Here is a 25,209-nt window from a genome sequence, read left to right on the forward strand (position 1 = left end):
TTTATTCAAAATCTGAGCTAGATAGGTATAGGAAACCCTAATATAGTTTAAAAGAGCATTTGAATCTGCTTCGATTTATTTAAAAAAAGACAGGGTGTTGTATTTGAAATAACGAAGTGTTTATATAAAATATATCCTTAAAATAGATCAGCAACTTTTGATAGCCCTGTATAAATTTAAGGAACCAATACCATTTTTCAGTAAAGTTTATTTCTCTACCTTTAATAATAATTAATTAATTTAAATTTTTAAATTAAAAAATTAATAGTCTATTCTATTGTATAGCATGCAAGTTTATATATCTTTAAATATCTCGAAAACTAAAGATTTTAAACATATTTAACCCTTATAATAAATGCCTTTTTTTGGGCCCAAGAATCCAAAAATGAAATAAAATACCGGGTGTTCCATAAGAAAAAATATAACTTTGGTATGGATCTTAGTTCTGAAACACCCTGTATATTTCAAAATAATTTTAAATTGTGCACATTGTCTCCCCACATATACCCATAAAATAGTTTGTTTCTACATATTTCCGTTTTCGTATAATCAACCGAGGCGAATGAGGTGCCCTACCCTGTATATTCATAATTATTACTTAGTTGATTATTACAACAAATAAAATATATAAGCAATAATCAAAATCCAATATCTACACACGCCTACATATAAATTGATTACGAAACACAATATACACAGCTATTATTATACAAAACACGTAGTTTTTATTAATATGTATAGATAGTTCAAATTCGTTAAAATTTCGTAAAAAGAAATTACCCACCTTTATAAAATTCTCGTACACTATTTCTGTTTTCCATTCTAATTACTGATCAATCAAAGATATTTTTTTTAATTTGTTTGGTTTTCTAAATGTGAGTGATGAACTAAACTATTCGTTCATTATTAATTTAAATCACTTACGTATATTTATTTTCTATTTAAAATTCATAATATATTAACCTTTACGATTATTTTGGGCTTAAATGGAAATATGTGTCAGTTGAAATTAAAGCGTAATATTTAGATTACTATTTTTTATATTTTACGCCACTTTAGCATTTTAATATAATCAATATTTTTCTACTACTTATTTACACGTGTTTTTATTATTCTCCTATTGTTTACCATACTGCGTCTTACAAGATTTACTAGTCATTATCAAGTAAAACTAAAGTAACCAATTAGAGACTATAGTTTTTTAGATACATTTAAAAACTATAGTAGTCCAGTTCACCCTCTACACTATCCGGAAAACAGTTCGAAGCAGGTCAAGGTCGTTTTTCCTTCTTGGCCTAATTTTGTCTCGTCTTTTCTTCCTAACTTTGTCTTGTCCTACTGTCGTTTCTTAAAAACGCCTATAAACTACTCGTGAAATTGCGTTGAAGATCTTGGGGGCATTTTTTCGGCCACTTTCGGTTGTTTCCTGTTGTCTCGTTGAATTTCGTTTTGTCTCGAACTACTTCCACGACGTGTCGGTTTCTATGATTAAATGTAAAAACTCTTTTTCATAAATCTTAGTGAAATAAGTAAACCTAGACGTTCCTAAAATATCTGTTGCTACGATGATATTTCATTAATAATCTCGTTTTATGTTGATATTCCACACAATTAATATTTTAACACGCGCTTATAATGTTAAGTAAAATAAGTAAATAAGGAAATTTTCAGGTTAGATGTCGCCCTCTATGATCTATCTAGATCTACGTATCTATGTATTATAATAGTCGATAGTCGAAAACGAGACGAAAATAAGTTGTCTTTTTACACAATGACTACCTGTTATATCCACCTATTAATATGGTTATGCCCTCTTAATAATGTATACTCTTAATCTTGACATTTCCAGAATGCACTGTGAAGTGTCAGCAGTTAAAACTTATAAATTCTTCATTGCTTGGGCGTACCTTTTAAGTCTTTGTTGGTACGTTCCAAGAGTATATTGCTAATGTATCAATAAAGCTTCACCGTCGTAAAACTGAGTTTTTTTAAAAACAAAAGCACCACAAAAAGAACTTTAACTTACCTCTACACTCCATAACAATTAGTGGAGTAAAATCACTGAGAAAAGTCGCTTCCTTCTCGAAAAAAAATTTTTGAAGGTATAACCACATAAAATCGTTATGAAATGAACGGTTAGGGCTTTGTGCATGTGAAATGACTAATTACGACCTTTTTGGGGGGTCAGAAATTTTTTATCCCGGAAAATGAGAAAAATCTGTCAGAAATTTATAACCATGTTTTTTTACCTTTCCTACGCGATAACTCCTAAACTAATCAACTTGTATTTGTATTTTGTATTGTATTTTACTAAGAGTGAGTCCCAGGTGTGACCCTCCACTGAGGCCGCGAGGGCCTATTGTGGCTCAGTTTCTACAAGCTCTTTAATAGAAAAAGAGCATTAAAGGCACGCGTCGGCGACGGTCGCGATGTCGGATGATCCGAAAGATCCTGATAAGTCTGACAAAATAAAGTGCAAAATTTGTCTAGAAAATGCTGATAAACGTAGTTTAAAGTGTAGTAATCAAAACTGTGCAGTTTACATTCATAAAAAATGTTTCGACAATATCGCCAAGTGGTTTTCTATCGATTTAAAAAACTGGCGCTGCCGGGGCTGTTCTGAGGACGGAAAACGTTCCAGACTTGCATCTACATCTGCTGATATACCGTGCGATAGTGTTGTGGTTTTGAAAAAGGAAATAGAGTGTTTAACGAGGAAAAGGAGCTGATAAATAAATTGGCAAGTGAGAGAGAATACACTATCTCTATTCTACAAAAGGATTTGGCCGACGTGAATTCCAAGGTATGCAGAAACACGGCCGCTGATAATTTTTTATCTTGCGATGAGCAAAAAAGTGCTAATACGGCTACTTTATCTTATAGTGAAGCGACAAAAACGAAGAATATAGTCAAGTCAAAACCCTATTTACTAATAAAATCGACGGATAGAAATGTATTAATTCATCTGTAGAAAAAATATTTAAATCTCGTTTTTCACCAGGCTCACTGAATGTCGAAATAAATAATACCAAGTGTACCAAAGACGGTTTCCAAATTTCTTGTAATAGTGAAACCGACATATCAAATCTGAAAGATCATCTAAAAGAAAAAATTGGAAATGAGTTTGAAGTGTGTGACCAAAAAAGATTGAATCCGAGAGTGGCAGTTTACGGAATTCCCGCAGATTTTAAAAAGGCCGGAACAAAACTTGAGCTCGTAGATGACTTTATCGAAAAAATAATATATGATAACAATCTCGATACGAATATCGGTGACATAAAACTTGTTTATGCTTTTCAAAAAAAATCTTTAATTAACGTAGTTTTAGAATTATCAAGTAGTTTTTATAAATTTCTTTCCAACAGGGGTTTTGTATATATAGGTTGGCAAAGATACAGGGTAAATGATTATTTTAATATTGTTCGTTGTTCTAATTGCTGTAAATATGGACATTTAAGTAAAGATTGTAAAAATAATATAGTTTGTCAAAATTGCTCTGGTTCTCATAGTGCTAAGGATTGCAGGGCAGATGTCAAATGTTGTCCTAACTGTGAATTTCACAACACTAAATTCAATACAAGTTGGTCTACCGAACACGATGCTGAAAATAGGTCTTGTAGCTTTTATATATCGAGACTAAATTATTTTAAAGCAAATATTAATTATGACTGACAATAGTTGCTACAGATTTAAAGTAGGACATTTAAATGTAAGATCAATTTTCACAAATTTTAACAATTTCACATATTTAATGGCCTCTGAGCGTTTTGACGTAATGTGTATTTCTGAGACATGGATTGCGTCAAATTACGCAACCGATATGATACATCTTCCAAATTATTTGTTTTTTCATAAGGATAGAGCGGGTCGTGGAGGAGGAGTTGGAATGTATATCCATGAGGATATTTCTTGTAAGGTTGTGTTTTCTGATCTAGAGGAAATGGAGGGAGTGGATCAGCTCTTTCTTGAAGTTACAGTTCATAATTTTAAAATTTTATTTTGTGTTTTATATAGAGTACCCTCTGGTAGTATCCCACATTTTGTGGAGCATGTAGATAATATGTCATTTGTTATACCGCAATATGACCATATATGTTTTACCGGAGATATAAATATAAATCAGCTAACAGATAGCAGTTTTCTGGACTGCATATCGCCTTTTGACATTATTTCTCTTATTAAAGAACCTACACGTACTACAGTCTGTTCGCAATCTTGTATCGATGTTATTTGTTTAAGCTCGGTACTTTCAGATATGCTAACATCTTCTGGCGTTACTCCTGCAGATGAGATTTCAGACCACAGTTTACTTTATTGTTCTTTGGATTTGAATTTGCCTAAAACTTTACCGCGTGAAATTGTGTTTAGAGACTTTAAGTATTTGTCTAGGGCAAGCTTTTTGAATGATTTACATGCTGTTAACTGGAATTCTATTTACTACATGAAAAACATCGACGAAAAAGTAAACTTTCTGTCAAATAAAATTATTGACCTATTTAATATGCATGCACCTCTTTTGTCTAGGCGAGTGACGAAGCCATGTGCTCCGTGGTTGTCATGTAATACAAAATTGTTAATTAAGGAGAGAAATAACGCCTTGACAAAATACAAAAAATCTAAATCTACGTCAGATTTGGCCTATTATAAATCACTTCGTAATCTAGTTACCAACATAGTACGTCAGGAGAAAAGGGCTTTCTTAAATTTACACGACTCTAACACAAACAGCAAAATACTTTGGAAAGCTCTAAAAACTTTGAATATTAAATCTAAGCAAACAGAATCTATTCCCGATAAATTTAAAAATGTCAATAATCTTAATGATTACTTCGCTTCAGTCTACAGTCAATATAACAGCTGCAAACTAACTGCTGAATCTTTTAAAATTAAAGAAATTTAATGACACTATTTGTTTTAAATTCAGATTGGCCGAGGAGTGGGAGATAATTAAAATTGTTACATCATTAAAATCCAATGCAGCTGGCTATGATGGTATCACTACTGTTATGTTACAATACTGTTTGCCCTGCGTTGCTTTACCTCTAACTCATATTGTTAATTTATGTCTTGAAACGGGATATTTTCCAACTGCTTGGAAACTTTCTTTGGTTAAACCACTCCCAAAATCAAATAAGCCGGCAGAACTTTCAGACTTCAGACCTATAGCTTTAATACCGGTCTTATCAAAAATACTTGAAATTTTTTTAAAACCTCTAATCTACCAGTATGCAGTTTTTAATAAAATAATACCAGCTCATCAATCTGGTTTCAGGCAAGGCCATAACACTGCCACTGTGCTATCGTATGTAATAGATAATATTTTGAATAGTATGGATGATGGCGAAGCTTTGGCTCTAATTTTACTGGATTTTTCTAAAGCGTTTGACACGCTGGACCACGAGTTATTGTGTAGCAAACTGGCGTTTTATGGATTTTCTGACATATCACTGAAGTTTTTTCGGTGCTATCTCTCGGATAGAAAACAAGTTGTTCAAATTGATGACAATTTTTCATCCTCAAATTGTGTTACTTCTGGAGTGCCTCAGGGCTCTGTCCTTGGTCCTATCTTATTTTTAATTTACACGGCAGACTTACTTCAAAAGTCGTCTTATTGTAACATGATATCATATGCTGATGATACACAATTACTTATGTCATTTAATCCAAATGAAACAGAAACTGCTATAACTAAGATTACTCATGATCTTAAACTGATATCTGAGTACTCTGCTGAAAATAACTTAAAGTTAAATATTAATAAATGTTCTTTGATGTGCTTTTGTTCTGCGCGTCGTTACGAATCTGTTTCATCACAGCTAAAGGTCAACTTGAATGGTACATCCCTAAATTGTGTTAAGCTATATAAAAATCTAGGCGTCGTCTTTGACGTGGACATGCGGTTTAAAAGGCATATAGCAAATATTCTGAAAAAATCTTATTGTGTCTTAAAATCGTTATATATGAATAAATATCTCCTAAATTTTAAAATCCGAAAAAAAATTATGTGAGTCTCTTATATTTCCTATAATTGCGTATTCCCTTGTTTCATTTTATAACTGCTTAGATAAAAATTCCAAAAATCGACTGCAAAAACTACAAAGTTCATGTTGTAGGTTTGTATTTGGCTTGCGGAAGTACGACCATATTTCTGAAAAAATAAATATACTACAATGGCTCAAAATAGATAACATGTATAAGTATCAGACATGTAATTTTACACAAAAAATTATTTCCACAAAGACTCAGGGGCTTGGAACACCCTCAAAAAGGAAATACCACTCCTGCAACTCCCAGTGGACGATATGCCAAGAACGTACAACTTTGACAAACATGTCAATGTAGTATTGAGCAATAAGAAGGATTGGAAGAGCGAAACGCTTGCCCAGCAGTTAAAAGACCATACCATAACTTGGTATACTGATGCTTCCAAAACCAATACGGGAACAGGGATCGGAGTGTTTGGGCCGAACCAATGGGCACTTACCCTAGTATCCTACAGGCAGAAATTTACGCTATCGAGAGATGCGTACAACTTATCTTAGATAGGAACTATCGGAAACAAGAAATAGCCATCTTATCTGATAGTCAAGCAGCGTTAAAGGCGATCAACTCAGTATCAATCAATTCGAAATTGGTCAAAGAATGCATAGAGAAGCTGAATAAATTAGGCAAAGAAAACAAAGTCCTCCTACACTGGGTGCCTGCTCACCAAGGGATAGAATGCAATGAAAAAGCAAATAATCTAGCTAGGAAAGGAAACACTCCACTAACTGGACCAGAACCGTTCTGCTTTCCAAGTGGTAACCAACTCAAGGCGGAACTCAAGAACTTGGAAGATTCCATCCGCAACCTGGAATGGAAATCTTGCAATGGTCTAAGACACTCGAAGAAGTTTCTGAGGGCTTATGATCAAGAAAAATCACAGATCTTCCTGGGTCTGAGTAAGAACAATCTTCACGGGGTTTTTAACAGGACACTGTCTCCTCAATGAACACCTCAGTAGATTGAAACTAAGAAGAAACGGCGAATGCAGATTCTGTGGGGAAGATGGTGAAACACCAGTACACCTCATCACTGAGTGCGCCGAGACGACAACCATTCGTGCCATGAACTTTGGTACGACTGATATTGGAGATGGAGAACTACCCTCTATAAAACCGTCCCAGATACTGGCTTTTGTCAAAGCCCTGGGACTGTATGATGAGTTATGATTCAAGAAAGGGGGACACAATGGATCTGTAAGGTCGAAGTGATTAACCCCCCTCCCACTCATTCTAAATTCTAAATTCTAAAAAATTCCACAAAGACACCCTCATATTTATTTGACAGATTTATATTTCGCAGTGATGTAAATAGAACCTTGCAATATCCAAATAAATTGGAGTTTCCTGTTTACAGCTCCTCTATCTTTCGCCGCTCCTATCTATATAATGCAATTTCATTGTTTAATAATATCGAAAATAATGTTAAGAAAATGTCTCTAAGCACTTTTCGGAAAAAGCTTAAAGAGGTTTACATGAGCCAACAGATTTGACGTCTCCCTGATCCAGATCACTTTTTTTTTATCAGTTTTGTTGTTTTATTGTCATAATATATGATTTTTTTTTGTTAAATTATTTTATTTTTTTATAAATATTTCTTTTTTTTCTGGTTATTTTCTGTCTGATTTACTAATTGTTGTAGTGCAGGTGGTGCTTACTGTAATTGTATATTTAATTTTTTTTTTCTTTGAACAGGTTAAGTAGAGTAGCCATAGGCTAGACTTTGCCTGAAGAAGGAGTATGTATTTTGTTACTTTTCCTTTAATAAAGCCATTTATTATTATTATTATTATTATTACATAACGTGCTTCATTGTTTCGTCATCTTCCATACAGAGTCGGCATTCGGCGTCTTCCACCAGTCCCATCCTCTGTAGGTGTGATCTCAGCCGGCAGTGGCCCGTGTATACTGCAGTAAGCGTACGCGCTCCGTTCCTACCAGCCTTTAGGAGTTAATCTGTTCTACGTTTGGATGGCCCTGCTAGGATTGTTTTGGCATGTTCCATTCCGGGACTGTCATACCAGTCCCGAAGCGTTACACCCCTAACCCATTCACAGAGCCTGTCTCTTGCGAGATGTTTTGGTACGCTAAGTGTCGGTTCTGGGCCCACGAATGGTGAGCCTGCACCAGTTTTGGCGAGGGAATCAGCACGTTCATTTCCCTCTAGGCCGACATGTCCCGGTATCCATATTAGCGACACTTTGTTTCCACCTCCTAATATATTGAGTAGTTATTACTTACAATGAAGAATCGGCCTGGACGTACTTTTCGTTGCCTCAAGTGCTTTCAACGCGGCTTGACTATCCGAAAATATGTTTATTGTTTTCCCGGTGTATTGCTGTTCTACCAGCAGTTGCACACAGGTTTCAATCGCATATAGCTCAGCTTGGAAAATAGTGGTATGTTTTCCAAGACTGTGGTAGATCTCAGTCTTTGGACTGCTGCAGTAAATTCCTGCGCCAGATCCTTTATCGTTTTTGGATCCGTCCGTGTACCAACACATTTCCGCAAATAATAAGCCGTTTCTCGGTTGTAGGTGCGCGTCAAGAGTTGGATTGGTGGTGTGAGATCCGAGACCGTTCCCAGAATCTCATCCGATTGTAGTTCGTCTTCTAGTCGGTTTTGTATGAACATGATTGTTCCTTGGCTCTCTCGTGCCATATTTAGAAACCTATATGTAGCCCATCTCGCCTCCCTCTCCAAAATAATTTGAAGAGGAGGTAAGTCGAGTAGGGTTTCCATAGCTTTTGAAGGCGTAGAATGAAAGGCATCAGTCACCGCTAAGCATGCTTGTCGTTGTTATTTTGACAGTTTATTCTTTGCCGTTGTTTGGTTTTCTGCCACCAGGCAACTGCGCCATACGTGATAATAGGTCTGATAGCTGTCACGTATAGCCAGTACATATTTTTGGGGTTTAATCCCCAGTTTCTACCATAAATTCGGCGGCATGCCAATAGAGCATAGCAAGCCTTTTTTGATATTTTTTCCAGATGGGAGTTCCAGCTAAGTTTTTTGTCCAGGTTTAATCCTAGATACTTAACTTCCTCCGCAAACGGAATTGTCTCACCAAGAAGAGTGGGCGGTTTTAGTTTGTCTGTTTTTTTCCTTCTTCTGGTGAATGGTATCACGGTTTTCTGTGGGTTTACACTTAATTGTTCCAGTATGCACCAGCCGTGAATTGCATCTAAGACTTCCTGTATTTTTGAGGAGATGTCCTCCTCTTTGTGTCCTTTTACTAGGATTACCAGGTCGTCCGCGTATGCCTGTGCTTCAACCTCGTATGCATCGATGATTGCCATCAGGTCATCCGCTAACAGGGTCCACAGAAGAGGAGAGAGAACTCCTCCTTGCGGGCATCCCCTGCCCGGAACAAACCTGACGGACTCACCGTTGAGCGAGGTCGTTACTATTCCATTTTTGAGCATTTGCTCAATCCATTCAGTTATGGTTGCTTCGACTCCTCGGGCTTTTACAGCGCCTAGGAGCGATTGAGGGGTAACATTGTTAAATGCTCCCTCAATGTCTAAGAATATCCCTACCGCAAATTCCTTGCGATCAAAGGTGTTCTTAATTTCCCCCACCAAATTGTTGAGGGCCAGTTCTGTTGATTTTCCCTGCTGATAGGCATATTGTCGGACATTCAGGGGATTAGACGTATGGATCCTTCCCCTAATATGCCCATCCAGCACCTTCTGTAGCAGAAATGATGTAAGGCTTATTGGTCGATATGAGCCAGGTTGTAGGTTTTGTTTCCCCACCTTCGGTATATATACCACCTTTGCTCTCGTCCAATCCGCTGGCATGTGTGACTACGCCAGACTAGCCCTAAAAATCCTTACTAAGCGAGGGACGATAATGCTCTCAGCCTTCTGCAATAAGGCCGGGAACACCCCGTCCTCTCCTGGAGATTTAAATGGGTCGAAACTTTCGATCGCCCCCTTAGTCTCCCTATAGGTGATTACTTTCTTCGCTATCTCCCAATCCTCTTTTTTGGGCCGATTTTTGCGACTCATGAGTACTGGGGGAGGTCGTTCTTCATCACCTAGAATCAGGCAGCCTGGGAAGTGTTTTTGGGCCAAAATCTCTAACGTTTCTTTCCTGGACTCTGTGAAATTACCGTCGGGGCGCTGTATCGTCCCTAGCTCATTCACTGGTTCTTTTGAGAGAATCTTGTGAATTCTGGTGCTTTGGGGTAGATCGACCAGACTCCCACAGAACCTTCTCCAAGACTCTCTCTTCACCCTTCTTATTTCCTTATTGTACTCCGCCAACGTCGTACGATAGGTTTCCCAGTTACCTGACACTTTAGCGCGATTAAAGAGCTGTCGCACTTCTTTTCTTCTTTTGTCCAGTTTGTTGTTCCACCAAGAGGACTTCCTGTTATCCTTCTTTGTTTTAAGTGGACAGTTTTCACTATAAGCCGTTATGATTGCACACCGCAGTTGTTCCGCCGCAATCTCGATCTCATCGCGATCTCTCACTTTTGCAATTGTGGGTTCCAGCAGATGCACGAGTGAGCGGTTGTATCCTTCCCAATCTGTGCACTTTGGATCCCTATATTGCAGGAGAGTTCTTTCACCTATGCTTATTTCAAACTGTATGTGTCTGTGATCCGAGCACGATGGCTCAGATGATACCCTCCAGTTGGATATCCTGTTGCTCAAATAATTGGAGCTGACCGTAATGTCTAAAACCTCTTTCCTGTTACAGGTAACAAAGGTTGGTTCGGAGCCTATGTTATTAACCACTAACCCTTCACCTATTAAGTAATTAAGAATTAACTCACCTCTGAAGTTGGTGTCCGTGCTTCCACATGCCTCGTTGTGGCCGTTAGCGTCGCATTCTATCACCAGCTGTAGATTTTTCCTCTTGCAGAAGGAGATTAGTTCTCTCACTTTCTTTGGAGGAGGTAGATCTGCTGTCTTGTCTCCAGGGAAATATGCTGAGCAGGCAACGAACTCCATTCCACCTCCGCTCCTCCCCGCTGGGATTTGGACATGCACCGCCACCACATCCTGACAGCAGAACCTGTAAAGGTTAAAAGAGTGCACGCTCTTTTTTACTAAAATGCATGCCCTAGGTCTGGTTACTCCTGGGGCAGTAATTAGTCTACCCTCTGCGTCCCCAAGGCCAGAGGGTTTAGCTTTAGACCCTTTCATGGCCGGGTTTTTCCGTGCCACTACTTTGTCTCCAGCTCTCTCCCTCTGGGTGTTGCCAGACCTCGTGGCGTCAGTTGTTACCCGAGAGGCTGTAGGATGGTCCCCACCATCTCCCGAGACTGACGCCCTGGTCTGCTCCGTGTTGGTTTCATTTTCCTTATCTCTGGGTCGGAAGGTAATCTGCCCAAACCCAAAGTAGGCCCTGAATCCGTTGCGGCGAAGGAGATCCATGGATCTCTCGTCAACCGCAAAGGTCCAGGTTTGTCCCGGCTCTGCATCACTCTGGTGGAGGATTCTCCACACCTGAGTTAGCAGGCTAAGATTCATTCTTCTAAGTTCAGCACCTACATCCCTTCTGAGCCGTTCTCCAGGCTCATCATCGGGAATGTAGGCCGTACAGACATGAGGCTTGGGTATATCCCGCCCCCTTACTGCCCTGAGTTCCATGCCCTGCCATAGCGAAAGGTCGATGACCATCCTTTCTAACCACGCAGCGCTGGTTTCGTCGGCACAGATTACAAGCAGCCATCCAGGCCGAATCGAGCAGCCTTGGAAGCGTACCTGTAGCCCTTCCTCTGTGCTTGCGTCCACGGCCTTCAAAATGGTACGTTTCAACACCAAGAGTTGCTCGGCGGATAGGCTGTTCTCTGGGTGGTTAGGTCGGATTACTCCAACCCTTATTTCCCCAGCAGCCTCCACGTAGCTTCTTGCGCCCTCCCTACAAGGCTTCTTAGCGCTCTGTTCAGGCGTGCTTGCGTCCGAGCGTATGCGCTTGCTAGCATTAGGAGCACCAGTGTGAGGTTTATTCTCCTCCGGGTTGATTTGTCTCTTCCCGGAAGAGGTACCCCCACTTATCTGTGCCCTCTGTTTCTCCGCTAGTCGCTGCAGAATCGACTGCAGAGCGGTCTCATAGGGCATTCCGCCCTTGAGAAGTATTGAGAGGAGCTTTCTTGTCGTCCCTCCAAACCTTTTCTTTTTCAGGGATAATTTCTCCATTTGCTTGGAGACCCAGAAAGGAGGTTCACCTTCTGCCTTCTCAGGCGAAGGGAATCTGGGCCCCTCTGTTTCCTGATCCGGCTGAGGTGAGTTGTTTGGGGTAGGAATAGTCCCACGCTCCTTAGTTTCTTCCTCCTTAGGAGAAGGATCGGGACAGTTTGATCCATCCTCGTCATTAGGGTTATTACTTTTCTGGTCCATATAATGATCCCACGAGTAACAAGGGAAAGAAACGACCATCACGGCAGAGCCCCGCAATACCGTGACTAGGCATTTATGAACTGGGAGGTCGCCCGGTATCCTAGGTTAGTCGCTAGTGGTCGGGTTTCCCCCCGACCATCCATCTCTTTGGCGCGCACTATACCGTAGGATTTGGGGAGGTTTTTATAGTGGTGCCTCATCCACGCGGCTCAGACAGTAAAGCCAAAGCCCCCATGTCTCTCCTAGGAAAGACTTACGGTATGACGGACGTTAAGTCCCGAAGGAGGTCCCATCCGGCATCGTTTTTATGTCTCGGTATAGTTCCCTGGCCACGACACTACAGCCAGGGACAAGACATTGAGATGCTCCTTAGACCTAGTCAGAGCGCAAGAGGGGTCCCCTCCGGTGCCCTGGCCGGGAGCTTCCCCACCAACGTCAAGGTCTCGCATCTCGTAGGGGAAGGAACTAATATAGTTCAGTTGATTGAACTAAAATAGTTTTGTTAATTAAACTATATTTAGTTCTGTTGATTGAACTAAAATAGTACTGTTATTCGAACTAATATAGTTCTGTTGATTGAACTACATTTAGTTCTGTTAATTGAACTAAAATAGTTCTGTTGAACTATATTTAGTTCTGTTAATTGAACCATATTTAGTTCTGTTGATTAAACTAAAATAGTTCTGTTAGTTGAACTATATTTAGTTCTGTTAGTTCAACTTGTATAGTTGCGAATTAAACTAGTTCTGCTAATTGAACTAAAATAGTTCTGAACTAATACATTTCTTTTTTTAAGTCACATGGAAGGTTTCTACTGAAGGTATTAGTAACTTAAAACAAGGTCTGGTGTTTTTGTTCAATGACAGTTTCAGCAAACAGCTCTTGATGACTAAACAGGTAAGTTTAGTAAATAAATAAATAGAGGTAATCTTTACATAAATATTAATACAAATATATTTTTTCTTTCTTGTCCAGGATCGATCGGAGTCGGATAAGAGCTTTGTGGAAGCTCTACTAAGAAAAATTAAAAAACTTTCAGTTTGTGCCAGTGAAATGATTGTTTTAAGTGTATCATGTTATTAATTGTAGATTTTTTATTGAATAAATTCTCTTTACAAACGATTTTTGGTATTTATTTCAGAACTATTATAGTTCAGAACTATTATAGTTCAGAACTATATTCAATTAGTTCAATTAGTACAAAATCACCAGAAATTATATATTTTTAGCTTAATATTAATATTAGAAATAATAATTATTAGGCAATTAAAAAACAAATAATGTAGTGCAATATTGGTTATCTGTATTTTTCAATGCATTAATAAGCTACTGTTTTATTAGTTGCCTATTAATTTTATATTTTAATTTATTATAATTTAAAAGGAATAATACCAAAAATCGTTTGTAAAGAGAATTTACTCAATAAAAAAATCTACAATTAATAACATGATACACTTAAAACAATCATTTCACTGGCACAAACTGAAAGTCTGTTAATTTTTCTTAGTAGAGTTTCTACAAAGCTCTTATCAGACTCCGATCGATCCTGGAACAAAGAAAAAATATATTTGTATTAATATTTATGTAACTTACGTTACATAATTGCATCTAATTTATTTATTTATTTACTAAACTTACCTATGCAGTCTCCGAGAGCTGTTTGCTGAAACTGTCATTGAACAAAGACACCAAACCTTGTTTTAAGTTACTAAAACTTCAGTAGAAACCTTCCATGTCACTTCAGAGGAAGTTGGTAAAGTTGCTAGGATAAACAAAATAAAACTAGACGGTTTAATTTTATTATGTTTGGTTTGGTTTAAGAAATGTATTAGTTCAGAACTATTTTAGTTCAATTAACAGAACTATTTTAGTTTAATTAACAGAACTAAATATAGTTCAATTAACAAAACTATTTTAGTTCAGAACTATATTAGTTCAATTAGTACAAAATCACCAGAAATGATATATTTTTATTTATTTTAACTCTGGACTGTATGACCGGAATCCAACAAGCGAGGGCTCGTCTAACGAGCGTTTCTTACTCTATATTGTACTTAATTTCACAGCAACATCATCTTGCCTTTTTTCCGCAGCATTTATGATAGTTTTTAGGTCTCGTATAGTAGGATTTTTAATAAAAACTTATAATTGTCGTTAATAGTTTTTCTGTAGATTAAACAGTCCATAATAAATAATTTATAACGTACAGAATTTACTAAATTACAAACTGCAGGTACAATGCACATAATCAGAAATAGGCTTACGGAACTTCGCGTTCGTCGTGCCACCAAATAAAATCGAAGTCTCGGGGCGGCGCGCGGCGAGGCCCCAGCGGTCTCGGGCGCGGCCTATTCGTAATTTTTATGAAGCAAATTTCAATTTGTCATTTTTAGTATAAAATTCTAACTGAAATTTTGTTAACTTAAAAAAAAATACTTTCTGTTAGATAAATATTAATGGCGAAATGATGGTGTAATCCACCATCTGTTTATAGATATTACTAAACAACTTAAGTCTAAGAAAAAGATATTAGCAAAAAAATATATGAATAGAAAAAAAATAAGACATATTATTTTTATTTTTTGGATTTATTACCTCCTAATCTCATATTTTTTTAATTGTGTCTGGAAGAAATTGGTTGATAGTTACTAATGATTTTACTGGACAGTCTATATTTTGCGAAGTTCTATTGGGACTCGCTTCCATATTTTTCTTTTGTTTACCATCAAAACGGCAGTGATAAAATCTTCTAAATGCTTATTAGACGTAGTCTCACAGCCAATCTTAAAATGTTTTTGAAACTCTTTCAAAAATTTCTCTTCTAACATTTACCAAGGCAGTTATCCATTTTATAATAAAATAAAAATAAACTAAAATTTACCCGCTAAGCAGTTTTAAGCTTCCATGCCGATAATAGAATAATTGGTGCCTTAATAAATGGTAAGTTAAGTTTTAAGACTTATCGCAAGTACCGTATGATCGAAAAAAAAACAGCGTCTAGTTGGTTTGGAAACGACGATCATTGACATTCCTTATATAATTTTACATGCAAAATGACAGCTATCTTTATTTCCATGCCACCTCTGACGCCATTTTTTTTCAATCGTATTGTATATTTGCATTCATATGAAAGCGCATAAGACTTTTGCGCAGTATAAACAAAAGCTGTGCTCTTACTATTTATTTTATATTAATGATACATTAATAACATTACTGTTATTATTTAATTTCTCTGCAAAAAGCAGCATCTACAATCTAAAATCTGTTTTTATCAGTAATCTGCAACCTCAGTTTATTGGAGACTATTTATTTATCAGGTACAGCTGGTAATGTCTTAAAATCCATGTTTTTGAATTAGCAATCTGCTCGAAATGTGCTAATCACTAGAAAACAATGAAAACCAATACAGATGATTTCTGATTGATCATTGTTATGGTATATCGATATAGCACTAAATATGCCCCCCCCCTAGTTATAATTCAAATTTGGCGCCTTGCCTTGACGGGAAAAGCGGAAAGAAAGTAGGAGAGGCCTAACGACTCGCTTCGAAGACGACGACGCGCCAAGAGTTTCGAGGCCGGTCGAGGTTAAAAAATGTGCGAAATAAATAGTTTTTATTGAAACTGTTGTGTCTCTCAATAAAATCAAAACCCACGAAAAGCATTTTTCGTATACATGGCGTGGAGCCGAAGCTGGAGAATTGTTGCTAACAAAATGGAATCATTCAAGGTTGTCTCCGAGACGCCCAAGCTTCCCGAGAACAAGAATGGCGGTGATTTTCTCGACTTTTCTGTTTTGAAAAGCAGAATTCCGGTTCCACTCCCAAAACCCTTTCAAAGAATCAACGGACAGCAGTGACCAGTTGAGTCAATCAGACGTGGATTTGACCAGTGAAAAATATAATAAGACTCCAACAACAGAACAAATCTTACTAAACGTAACCAATTCTTTCACTGAAGCATTAAAACTGTTCCAGCAATCAACATGTAACACTCCTGAGACAAAATTTACCCACAATTTTACTGGTCTTGGCCACAAGAACCCCATATACTTTATCGATGCTTTAGAAAGGTATTTTAAAGAAAACCACATAACCGATGAAGAAAAAGCATCTTTTACTGTGTCTAGGCTAAATGGTGAAGCAAGAAAGTGGTACGAGCCTTACATCTGCCTTAATTTAACATGGAAAAACTTTGTAGATCGCTTTTATCAGAGATTTAATAATATATTGTTAACTGCACAACTTACCTCTCAGTTGTATGGCGAAGGTCAAGCACAACATGAACCAGTAGGCATCTTTATATCCAGGAAGATCGCTTTAATTTCCAGACTAGAGCCAACCCGACCTGACAACCTTAAGGCAGCAATCATCATGGAACTGTTAAAACCTACGATCAGATCCAGGCTAAGAACATATCTAACTTCAATGAACTGTGAACAGTTAATTGGGGCTGCCACAGCAGTGGAACGAGACGTGGACGAAGAACATAATTATGGTATCCAAACACCAGCGCAGAAGAATCAACCCTCTACACCCTGTAGGTTCTGTGGACGCCTACATTTTCATCGTGAGTGCCCAGAGAATCCTTACAGACCGGAAAACCGGAGACGGGCTGGAAACGACCCCCACCAGTTGAATCCGGCCAACAACTATCCGACACAGTCATCGACATAGACAAACTAACAAAAGCAAGACTTTTCAAAGGATTGAGGAAGTCGAATTATTGTTTTTGCGCTGGCCAGTTGAGTCAGAAATCATCGCGCAGTCGCACTCGTCAAACCTAACCTAAATAAAACGAAAAACGTTTTTGCCTTGAACCATCCTTGAACGAACTGTTGAATTCCTGATTTTGCGTTTTGTTTGGTTATTACTATTATTTTATTAGCGTACAAAACGAAAACAAATAATTTAATACATTTTACATTTATGAAGAACATAATAATTACTGTGATTATACATATTATTGTGATTACATCGCTAACGTAGACAAAACGAAGGTCCTACAAATTGACTGTAAGTTATAAGAATCTTTATCTTTTTAATCTTTTTATGATTTGAATTTTCGTGCTTTATATTTTATAATAGACTCGAAAAAATATTTTTGCAAATTCTTGTGAAAATGTGAAGTTTATGTTTTTGTTTTATATTTGAAAAAGTTGTATATTTTTAAGATGTTTCTTGTTGTTCCTATTATTAATATTATAATATACATAATTATTTTTGTATCTTTTGAAGAATAATGCTTTTATTTCGTTTACCATAACTGTTGTTTTTTATCATCTTTTTTGTTATTTTAATAAGAGGAATACGTTTTCGTTTATTTAACTTTTGTTTTTTATATCTGTTATGTCCAGAAATTATTGTTTATTTTACCGATGGAAATAAATTTATTTGATTTTAATAAACGCTTTTTAATTAAACATCCTTGTCTAAAAAGCTACTACAAAATACACAATCCATAAGTAAACCGTCCTCGTCTAAAAGGCCAGTTGACGCAAGCGCGGTAATAAACTCTTATCAAACTTGTTACCGTTTTGCAGTACAGCGTTGACGCGTCTTATTTTTGTTAGTTTGTCTATGGTCATCGAGAAACCAACACTAAGAAGTCTTCTTAAAATTGTAAATGGAGTAAGTACACAATCGCATCTTCCTAGAATAAAAATTAAAATTCATGATAAAGTTATTTTCGCACTTTTAGATTCTGGAGCTAGCGTAAATCTTATACATCCAAATGTTTTACCTAATCTTACTTATAACAAAAGTAACCAAGATTTTATTTTAACTTGTTATGACATCCAAGTTCAGTCGTCAGGGCAAATTAATCTAAATTTTGATATAGACTCTATTTCTTGTAGTAGTAACTTTCAAATTCTCGACACACTCCATGAAAATTGCATTTTAGGAGAACCTTTCTTACAAAAATATCAAGTAGTCCTAGATTTTCATAGAAAAAGTGCATATATCGGCGTTCAAAATAGAAAAACTGTATACTGACAAATTCCTGAAAAAAATCATGTTTACACCAATGATTGTATTAAACCTCTTTTGTCTAAATTAAAACAACTTCCAGATCTCTCTGCTCTTATTGAAGAATATGTAGATATCTTCAATTATGGCTTACATCAACCCAAGACCAAAACGGTGCAGCATGAAATCAATTTAAATGACCCTCATAAAAAGATTATGTTGAAACCCTACTCTTTAAATCCACATCTCAAAGAGGTAATGTACGAACAAGTCGATGAGATGCTTTCTGCTGGTGTCATAGAGCCATCTTCCTACTGTTCCCCAGTCGTCATGGTAAGTAAAGACGGAAAAAAGCCACGTTTCTGCGTAGACTACCGCCAGTTGAACCAAATAACCATAGAGGAGCCATCTATCCTACCCAAAATCTCTGATACACTCAAAGATCTAGGCAACGCCACTATTTTCTCTGTACTTGACCTAAAATCAGGATATTGGCAAGTCCCATTGCATCCATCGTCCAAGCAATATACTGCTTTTTCTACCCCTGAAGGAACCCTCTATCAATTCACAGTCATGCCCGTTGGTCAAAGGAACGCTCCTGGGACATTCCAAAGGCTGATGAAAAACGAAGTCCTTTGTGGATATCTAAATAATTCCTGTGAAGTTTATCTAGATGACATCATAATATATAGCCCAAATGTAGAAACGCATACTTATCTCCGCTTAGTATTTGAACGATTAAGAATCCATAGTCTTCGAATTTCGCCAGAAAAATGTCAAATTGCTACTTCTGAAATAGACTACTTAGGACATCATATATCCGGAAATACCATACTACCTCAGAAAAAACATATTCTTGCCATTCATGATTTCCCTACTCCTAAGTCAAAGAAACAACTTCAGAGTTTCTTAGGTACATGTAATTGGATCCGTGAGTACGTGCCGTTTATGTCAAATCTTACTTCTCCCCTTAATTCTGTCCTTAAAAAGGGTTCCCGCTTTAAATGGACAGATGTTCATGAGCAAGCATTCCAAAATATTAAAAAAGTTGTATCTAAGCCCTTACTCTTGCATAGACCTGATTTCTCAAAACAATTCTATCTCCAAACTGATAATAATAATAATAATAATAATAATGTTTATTTATATACCTATTAAATTACAATGTTACAATAAATAAACATACAATAAACATAAATTTACCTCAGAAAAAATGAAACATTTTTTGTGCGAGGCATAGATTTACAACTATAATTTTAGAAAACACTTAAATTATAAATACACTCTAAAATTCAACAAACCGGTAATATGTAAAAAATACTTCCACAATAAAAACCTCCTGAATACCAACATACATATAAAATACATATAAAAAATAGAAAATGAAACAGTAGTTTTTTTTTATTATTATTACCCGTATTTGCTCTGCCTGATTGGAGAGAATGACACAACCATTTATGTCCTGATTTAACAAGTCACAATTCCAATTTGATATGAATCTAAATCCATTAGCCATTTCTTTGTTAAAAATTTAAATTGTTTTAAGTTCTTTAGAGTTTTTATCTCAACAGGTAATTTCGAATAATACTTCGGCGCAAGATACTCCGAGCCTTTTTGTCCAATTACTTTCTTACATCTTAGTGTTAGTAGATTTTCCGACTTTTTCTGGTGTCATATTGATGTGATAGTTCTGTTTTTTAAACCTCCTCTCTGTATCAAAATAACTAATTTTAAAAAATGTAATTTGCGAACATCGAGAACATTACTATCAGAAAATAATCTATCAGATGGATACAGTAAGGGCTTTTTAGTATAATTTTTAATACCCACCTTTGTAAAACAGTTAATTTTTTTAGATATTTATCAGCTACGCCTCCCCACCCAATTATTCCATAACAAATTTGTGATTGAAATAGTGCATAGTATATTGTTATGAGATGTCTTTCGTCTAGATATTCGCGTAAATATTTAAATGTGCCCACGAGTCTACGCAATTTATTTACTAGTGTTGTTATGTGGTTGTTCCATGCTTCGTCACATGGTATGGGCGCAGTTTTGTTTCAGATGGGCTCTGACAACTCTAGACAAATTATTTCTTACATAAGTGCTCACTTCACTCCCGCTGAAGCAAAATACCATTGTAATGAGCAGGAATGTCTGGCAATAATTTGGGCCATACGTAGATATCGTCCTTACTTGGAAAATACTAAGTTTGTACTTATTTCTGATTCTAAAGCTTTGCTCTGGTTAGACAGATATAAGGATTCTAAATCAAAACTTACCCGATGGGCATTGTTATTGCAGGAATATTCTTTTGATTTGAGACATTGTGCTGGAAAGGACAATGAACTCCCTGATTTTCTGAGCCGTAATCCCGAAAACAAGACTTTCAACATTCAAGATATTGACAATGAACGATTATTACCACCATGTTCTAACTCTAATATCACAGGTCCAGAATGTGTACAAGTAAATAACATCTCCCACATGAACTTGTTCGAAAATGTAGCCAACGCTCAACGTCGTTCACTCCTTTTGCGTAGAAAAGTATCTAAATGGAGGCGTATCCATTCTAAAAGTCAAATAAACTTGTCAGAACAAAGATTTCTTGACTCCTATGCAGTCCATGAAGAAGAGGATCTTCTCTATAAACGCTGCCGGTTATCCGAAAAACTTGTGGTTCCCCGAGCTTCTATTCAAGCAGTTATTGCATTTTTCCATGACAGTTCCGAGAGCGCTCATCCGGGAAGGGACGAGACTGCCCGTCAAATATCTCGAAGATATTATTTCAAAAACCTCCACAAAACTGTTGGTAAATATATAAATAACTGTATTACTTGTGCTTCCGTCAAGAAACGACAGTTTCAAAAGAAAGCCCCTCTTGCAAATCTCATGCTCCTGAGTACCCCTTTCAAATGTTGTCTGTAGATATTTTAGGTCCTTATAACACGAGTCGTAGAGGAAAGAAATATATCTTATGTGTAGAAGATGTCTTTACTAAATGGGTCAAAGCCCAATGCTTTTTCCGAAGTCGATAGTAAAACTATTATAAAATTCCTGAAATACGAAGTATTTTCTAGATTTGGAGTTCCTCAAACAATTATCTCCGATAATGGTCCCCAATTCCGATCAAAAATTTACAAAAAATTTAGCCAAAACTACAATTTCAATCTCCTATTTGCTCCTATATATCATTAGCAGAGCAACCGTGTAGAAAGACGGAATCAGGAATTGAAGAAGGTTCTACGGACGTTACTTTTAGATAAACCTGAAAAACACTGGGATGCCTACTTACCCGAAGCTTTGAGTATCCTGAGAACCCATAGAAATGCTGCTACCGACGTAACTCCTGCTATGGCACTATTGGGATATGATTTACCTGGTGCTGGTGAATGGAATTTACCCAGTTATAAATCTGAAAGAGATTTAGCAAAGTCCAAACCCTGGGAAGAACGAATTCATAATATTAAAGTTCATCAAAATGAATATCAAAAAAGATATACTAACGAGACAGAACTACCTCCACTCATTCTTAATGTGTGAGACACAGTTATGATCAAGGAGTTTCGCCAAACCAAAGAGTCTTTCGCCCCAGTATGGAGTGGACCTCATGAAAGAGTTAGGAAAAGAAGTGACCTTGTGTACGATGTACTAAGAGATGGACAGCCGATGACCGTACATGTGAATGACATTAGACTTGCCCCTTCAGGCAATTTCCCCGATTATGACACCTCCAGTTCAGAAAATGGCTCTTCTGAAGATTCAGAACCTGAAACCCCTGCTGACGAGGATTCGCCACCAAGTTTCGATGCCGTCCCTAAACTTAGTTTAGCTCAACCCGATTCTCAGATAAACTCAGACGAGGTATCTAGTTTCCTCTCCTTAGAGCCTAGGTTAGAGAGAAGAAATCGTCGGTTGGATTATCGACATTTTCCTAGAAATTATGCTGTTTTGGATAAAGCTCATAGTTCTATAAGGTCTTGTACCTCACCACCTTCTCCATCAAATTCGAATGTAACCCAAACGTCTCTTAACTCGTCTATTAGACGTCAAACCGTAAAGCCAAAGACTTGTATACTTAGTTGTTGCGCTTGATAATGGTTATTACCGACTTTATTAAACCTACCTACCTTACTACAGAATCTAAACATATTTCACACAAATCTAACAAAAGGAAGATTTGATTTGCACTTATTGTCATTTTTAGGTTTTCCATTCATTTATTTAGGTTTTAACAATTATTTTGAATTTTGTACTCTGTACTATCATTATTTTTAGAAGATATAACTCAATATTTTCTGTTACTTTACTAAAGTTATTATTACTTATTTATTTTTATTTAGTTCATGTAAAATTTGTATTTTTGCATTGATTTATGTAAAATTTTGTATTATTGTTTTAACCGTCATGGCAACGCTTTTTTCAAAGTGGGGGGGTGTTATCGTATATCGATATAGCACTAAATATGCCCCTCCCTAGTTATTATTCAAATTTGGCGCCTTGCCTTGCCGAGAAAAGCGGAAAGAAAGTAGGAGAGGCCCAGAGAAATAGAAGGGATAGAGAATGAGCGTCAACATGCGCAGAAGGTCTAATCAAGTTGGGCGCCATATTCCAGGTCTTCGTGTCATTTTGTATATAGGTGGTAATCTATAAGTAATCAAATATCAATTTGCTGTTTTCAACCATACGGGGGGCAATTTAAATTTAGTGAAATTCATTTATTATGGTTAGCTAACATTAATATGATTTATTTAATTATCAGTTTCAAAACTGCGTACAATATTGGTATAAAATACACTAAATATACGAATATTCTGACAAAAGACGCTACGGACAGATGACCTTTTCGTCGTTAAACACTCGAAATGATATTAAATAAGTATTTACAATATTTCATGTTTACCTGTACTGAATTACGCGTTTCAATTTAAAATTTTTGCAAATTTGGTAAAAATTGTTCTAAACAACTTTTTGTTCAAGTTGTATATCCATAAAAAACATTTGGTTCATAATTATTTTTGATGATTACCTACCTTGTATTTTTAATATAAACCTAGAAAAAATATGTTTTTGTTTAATTTTTTTTATTCGTCCCTTCAAATTGTGTTACAAAAACTGTTACATACATGTCCTCTAACAAATATTTTCATAATACATAAACATCATTGATTTTATTAAGGGTATTATTATTAGTATTTATCCTGGTTTTTGTCGACAATAAAAACTCAATCTTGTAATAGAACATCAATTTTATATTTCGTAAAATTATTTTGATACAAATTCAATTTGTCAAAATTCAAGTCATTAATATATTGATAAACGACCCAAATAATTCCTAAATATTTTATTATAAAAAAAAACTGTTACTGGTAAGTTTGTAAAACACATTATGGTTTGTCTTAATACTAGAAAAAATCATTTATTTTTTGCACAAAAGATGCTTGTCGATTCTTATTTGTCCATAACAAAATTCTGTATGTACAATATACATATACCTAATTTATTATTAAGAAAATTAGATTATATGATCTCAGAATTTTAAGAAAAATTTTTTAAGATAAAATAGTTTCTTCTCAACTGTAATATTGTCAACTTTGGCCTGTATTTTATCTATTTAAAAACATGGGATTGACAATCCCCTTACTAAAATACATACTGGAAGGTACCGATTAAGCTTCATTGCATCAAATACCTTTGCTATAAATCCTGGCTCACAATTTAAGGCCATTGCAAAATGCTTTTGAACTTCATCATAGATTTTACAAGAATAAAAGTGTAATATTGAAACAAAGTAACATTGTAAGCTTCATGACTAATAATCTCATTTTTAACACTCTTTAAATATCATCTCGTTAACAATTATGAATATTATATGATTTTTCTCAGTGATTTGTGGCAGAGATACAAATTAATATATGCCCCATAACAGTTTTTAAATAAGAAACTTCTGCCTACAGATTTAATTTTCTTATTGGCATAATACCCTTTCTTTCTATATAAATCTTGCCATTTTTCCAGTCCAATGTTCCTTGTTTTTACAGTTGTAGGAATACTAAAAATGTTGACTATAGAACTCGATACTATGTTTGAAAAAGCCTTCATACCTGTAACTGTGCATAAATCTAATTAACTGAATTCTCCTCCTCTTGACACTCTGAACACAGCCGCTGCTAATGTTAGAAATATTTAGCACAAAACTACAACTACCTACAACAAACTTTACAATAAAAATGTTAAATTTTCGCTGTTCGATTAAAATACCCTATCTTATGTTTTCTTTTCCTCCAAATAATCTTCTTGTCAAGTAAGGACCAATCTTATTTGATATATTTCTGGTCACTTGAACTTGTGCTTTCATGGACACTATAAGAGTGCACTGTTTTACAGAACCACGAACATTGATTCCAAGTATCTTCTTCCTCCACACGTAATAAAAACATCCTCTTTAAATGGCCACATCATACACTTATTTTTGACCATTCCCAATTACAATCACGATTTTTACAAATCGCCTTTAGGAAAGTTAAAAATAAACAGTTTTGAATCATCTGTAAACACGATTATGTTGTATAAACTTACACATGAAAACTAATCATTATTCCCGGCGTATTAGCTTTCTAGAATGACTATGAATATACAACAGGCCTTTTTGAATTAGTGTTTAGAATAATTGAGATAATAATAAATTTTACTAGATAACAACACAAACGAAAAAAAAAACAAAACAAACAGATGTCAATTAAAGAGGGGAAGTGACAGCGAGACCTGGAAGATGTCTGCCATCTTGCCGTCGACAAAAATTTGGATGCGCACTCGTCGAAGCTCATTCTCCCACTTCCATATC

The 25,209-nt window shown here is 36.1% G+C and overlaps 1 protein-coding gene across 4 annotated transcripts in view; it reads right to left on the reverse strand.

The window, feature by feature from the left end:
- Positions 1-893, reverse strand: part of LOC115882007 (putative fatty acyl-CoA reductase CG8306) — an 80,312-nt gene extending 79,419 nt beyond the window's left edge. For all 4 annotated transcript variants that reach the window (XM_030899847.1, XM_030899822.1, XM_030899838.1 and 1 more), the window contains exon 1: positions 785-893. In XM_030899847.1, coding sequence (XP_030755707.1) covers positions 785-821 — 37 coding nt within the window. In that variant the 5' untranslated portion in view covers positions 822-893. The remainder of the gene's footprint in view (positions 1-784) is intronic.
- Between the last annotated feature and the right edge of the window lie 24,316 nt (positions 894-25,209).

Source organism: Sitophilus oryzae, unplaced genomic scaffold, assembly GCF_002938485.1.
Source record: "Sitophilus oryzae breed Bouriz unplaced genomic scaffold, Soryzae_2.0 scaffold_1111_pilon_pilon, whole genome shotgun sequence".
In the NCBI taxonomy this organism is placed as follows: Eukaryota; Metazoa; Arthropoda; class Insecta; order Coleoptera; family Curculionidae; genus Sitophilus; species Sitophilus oryzae.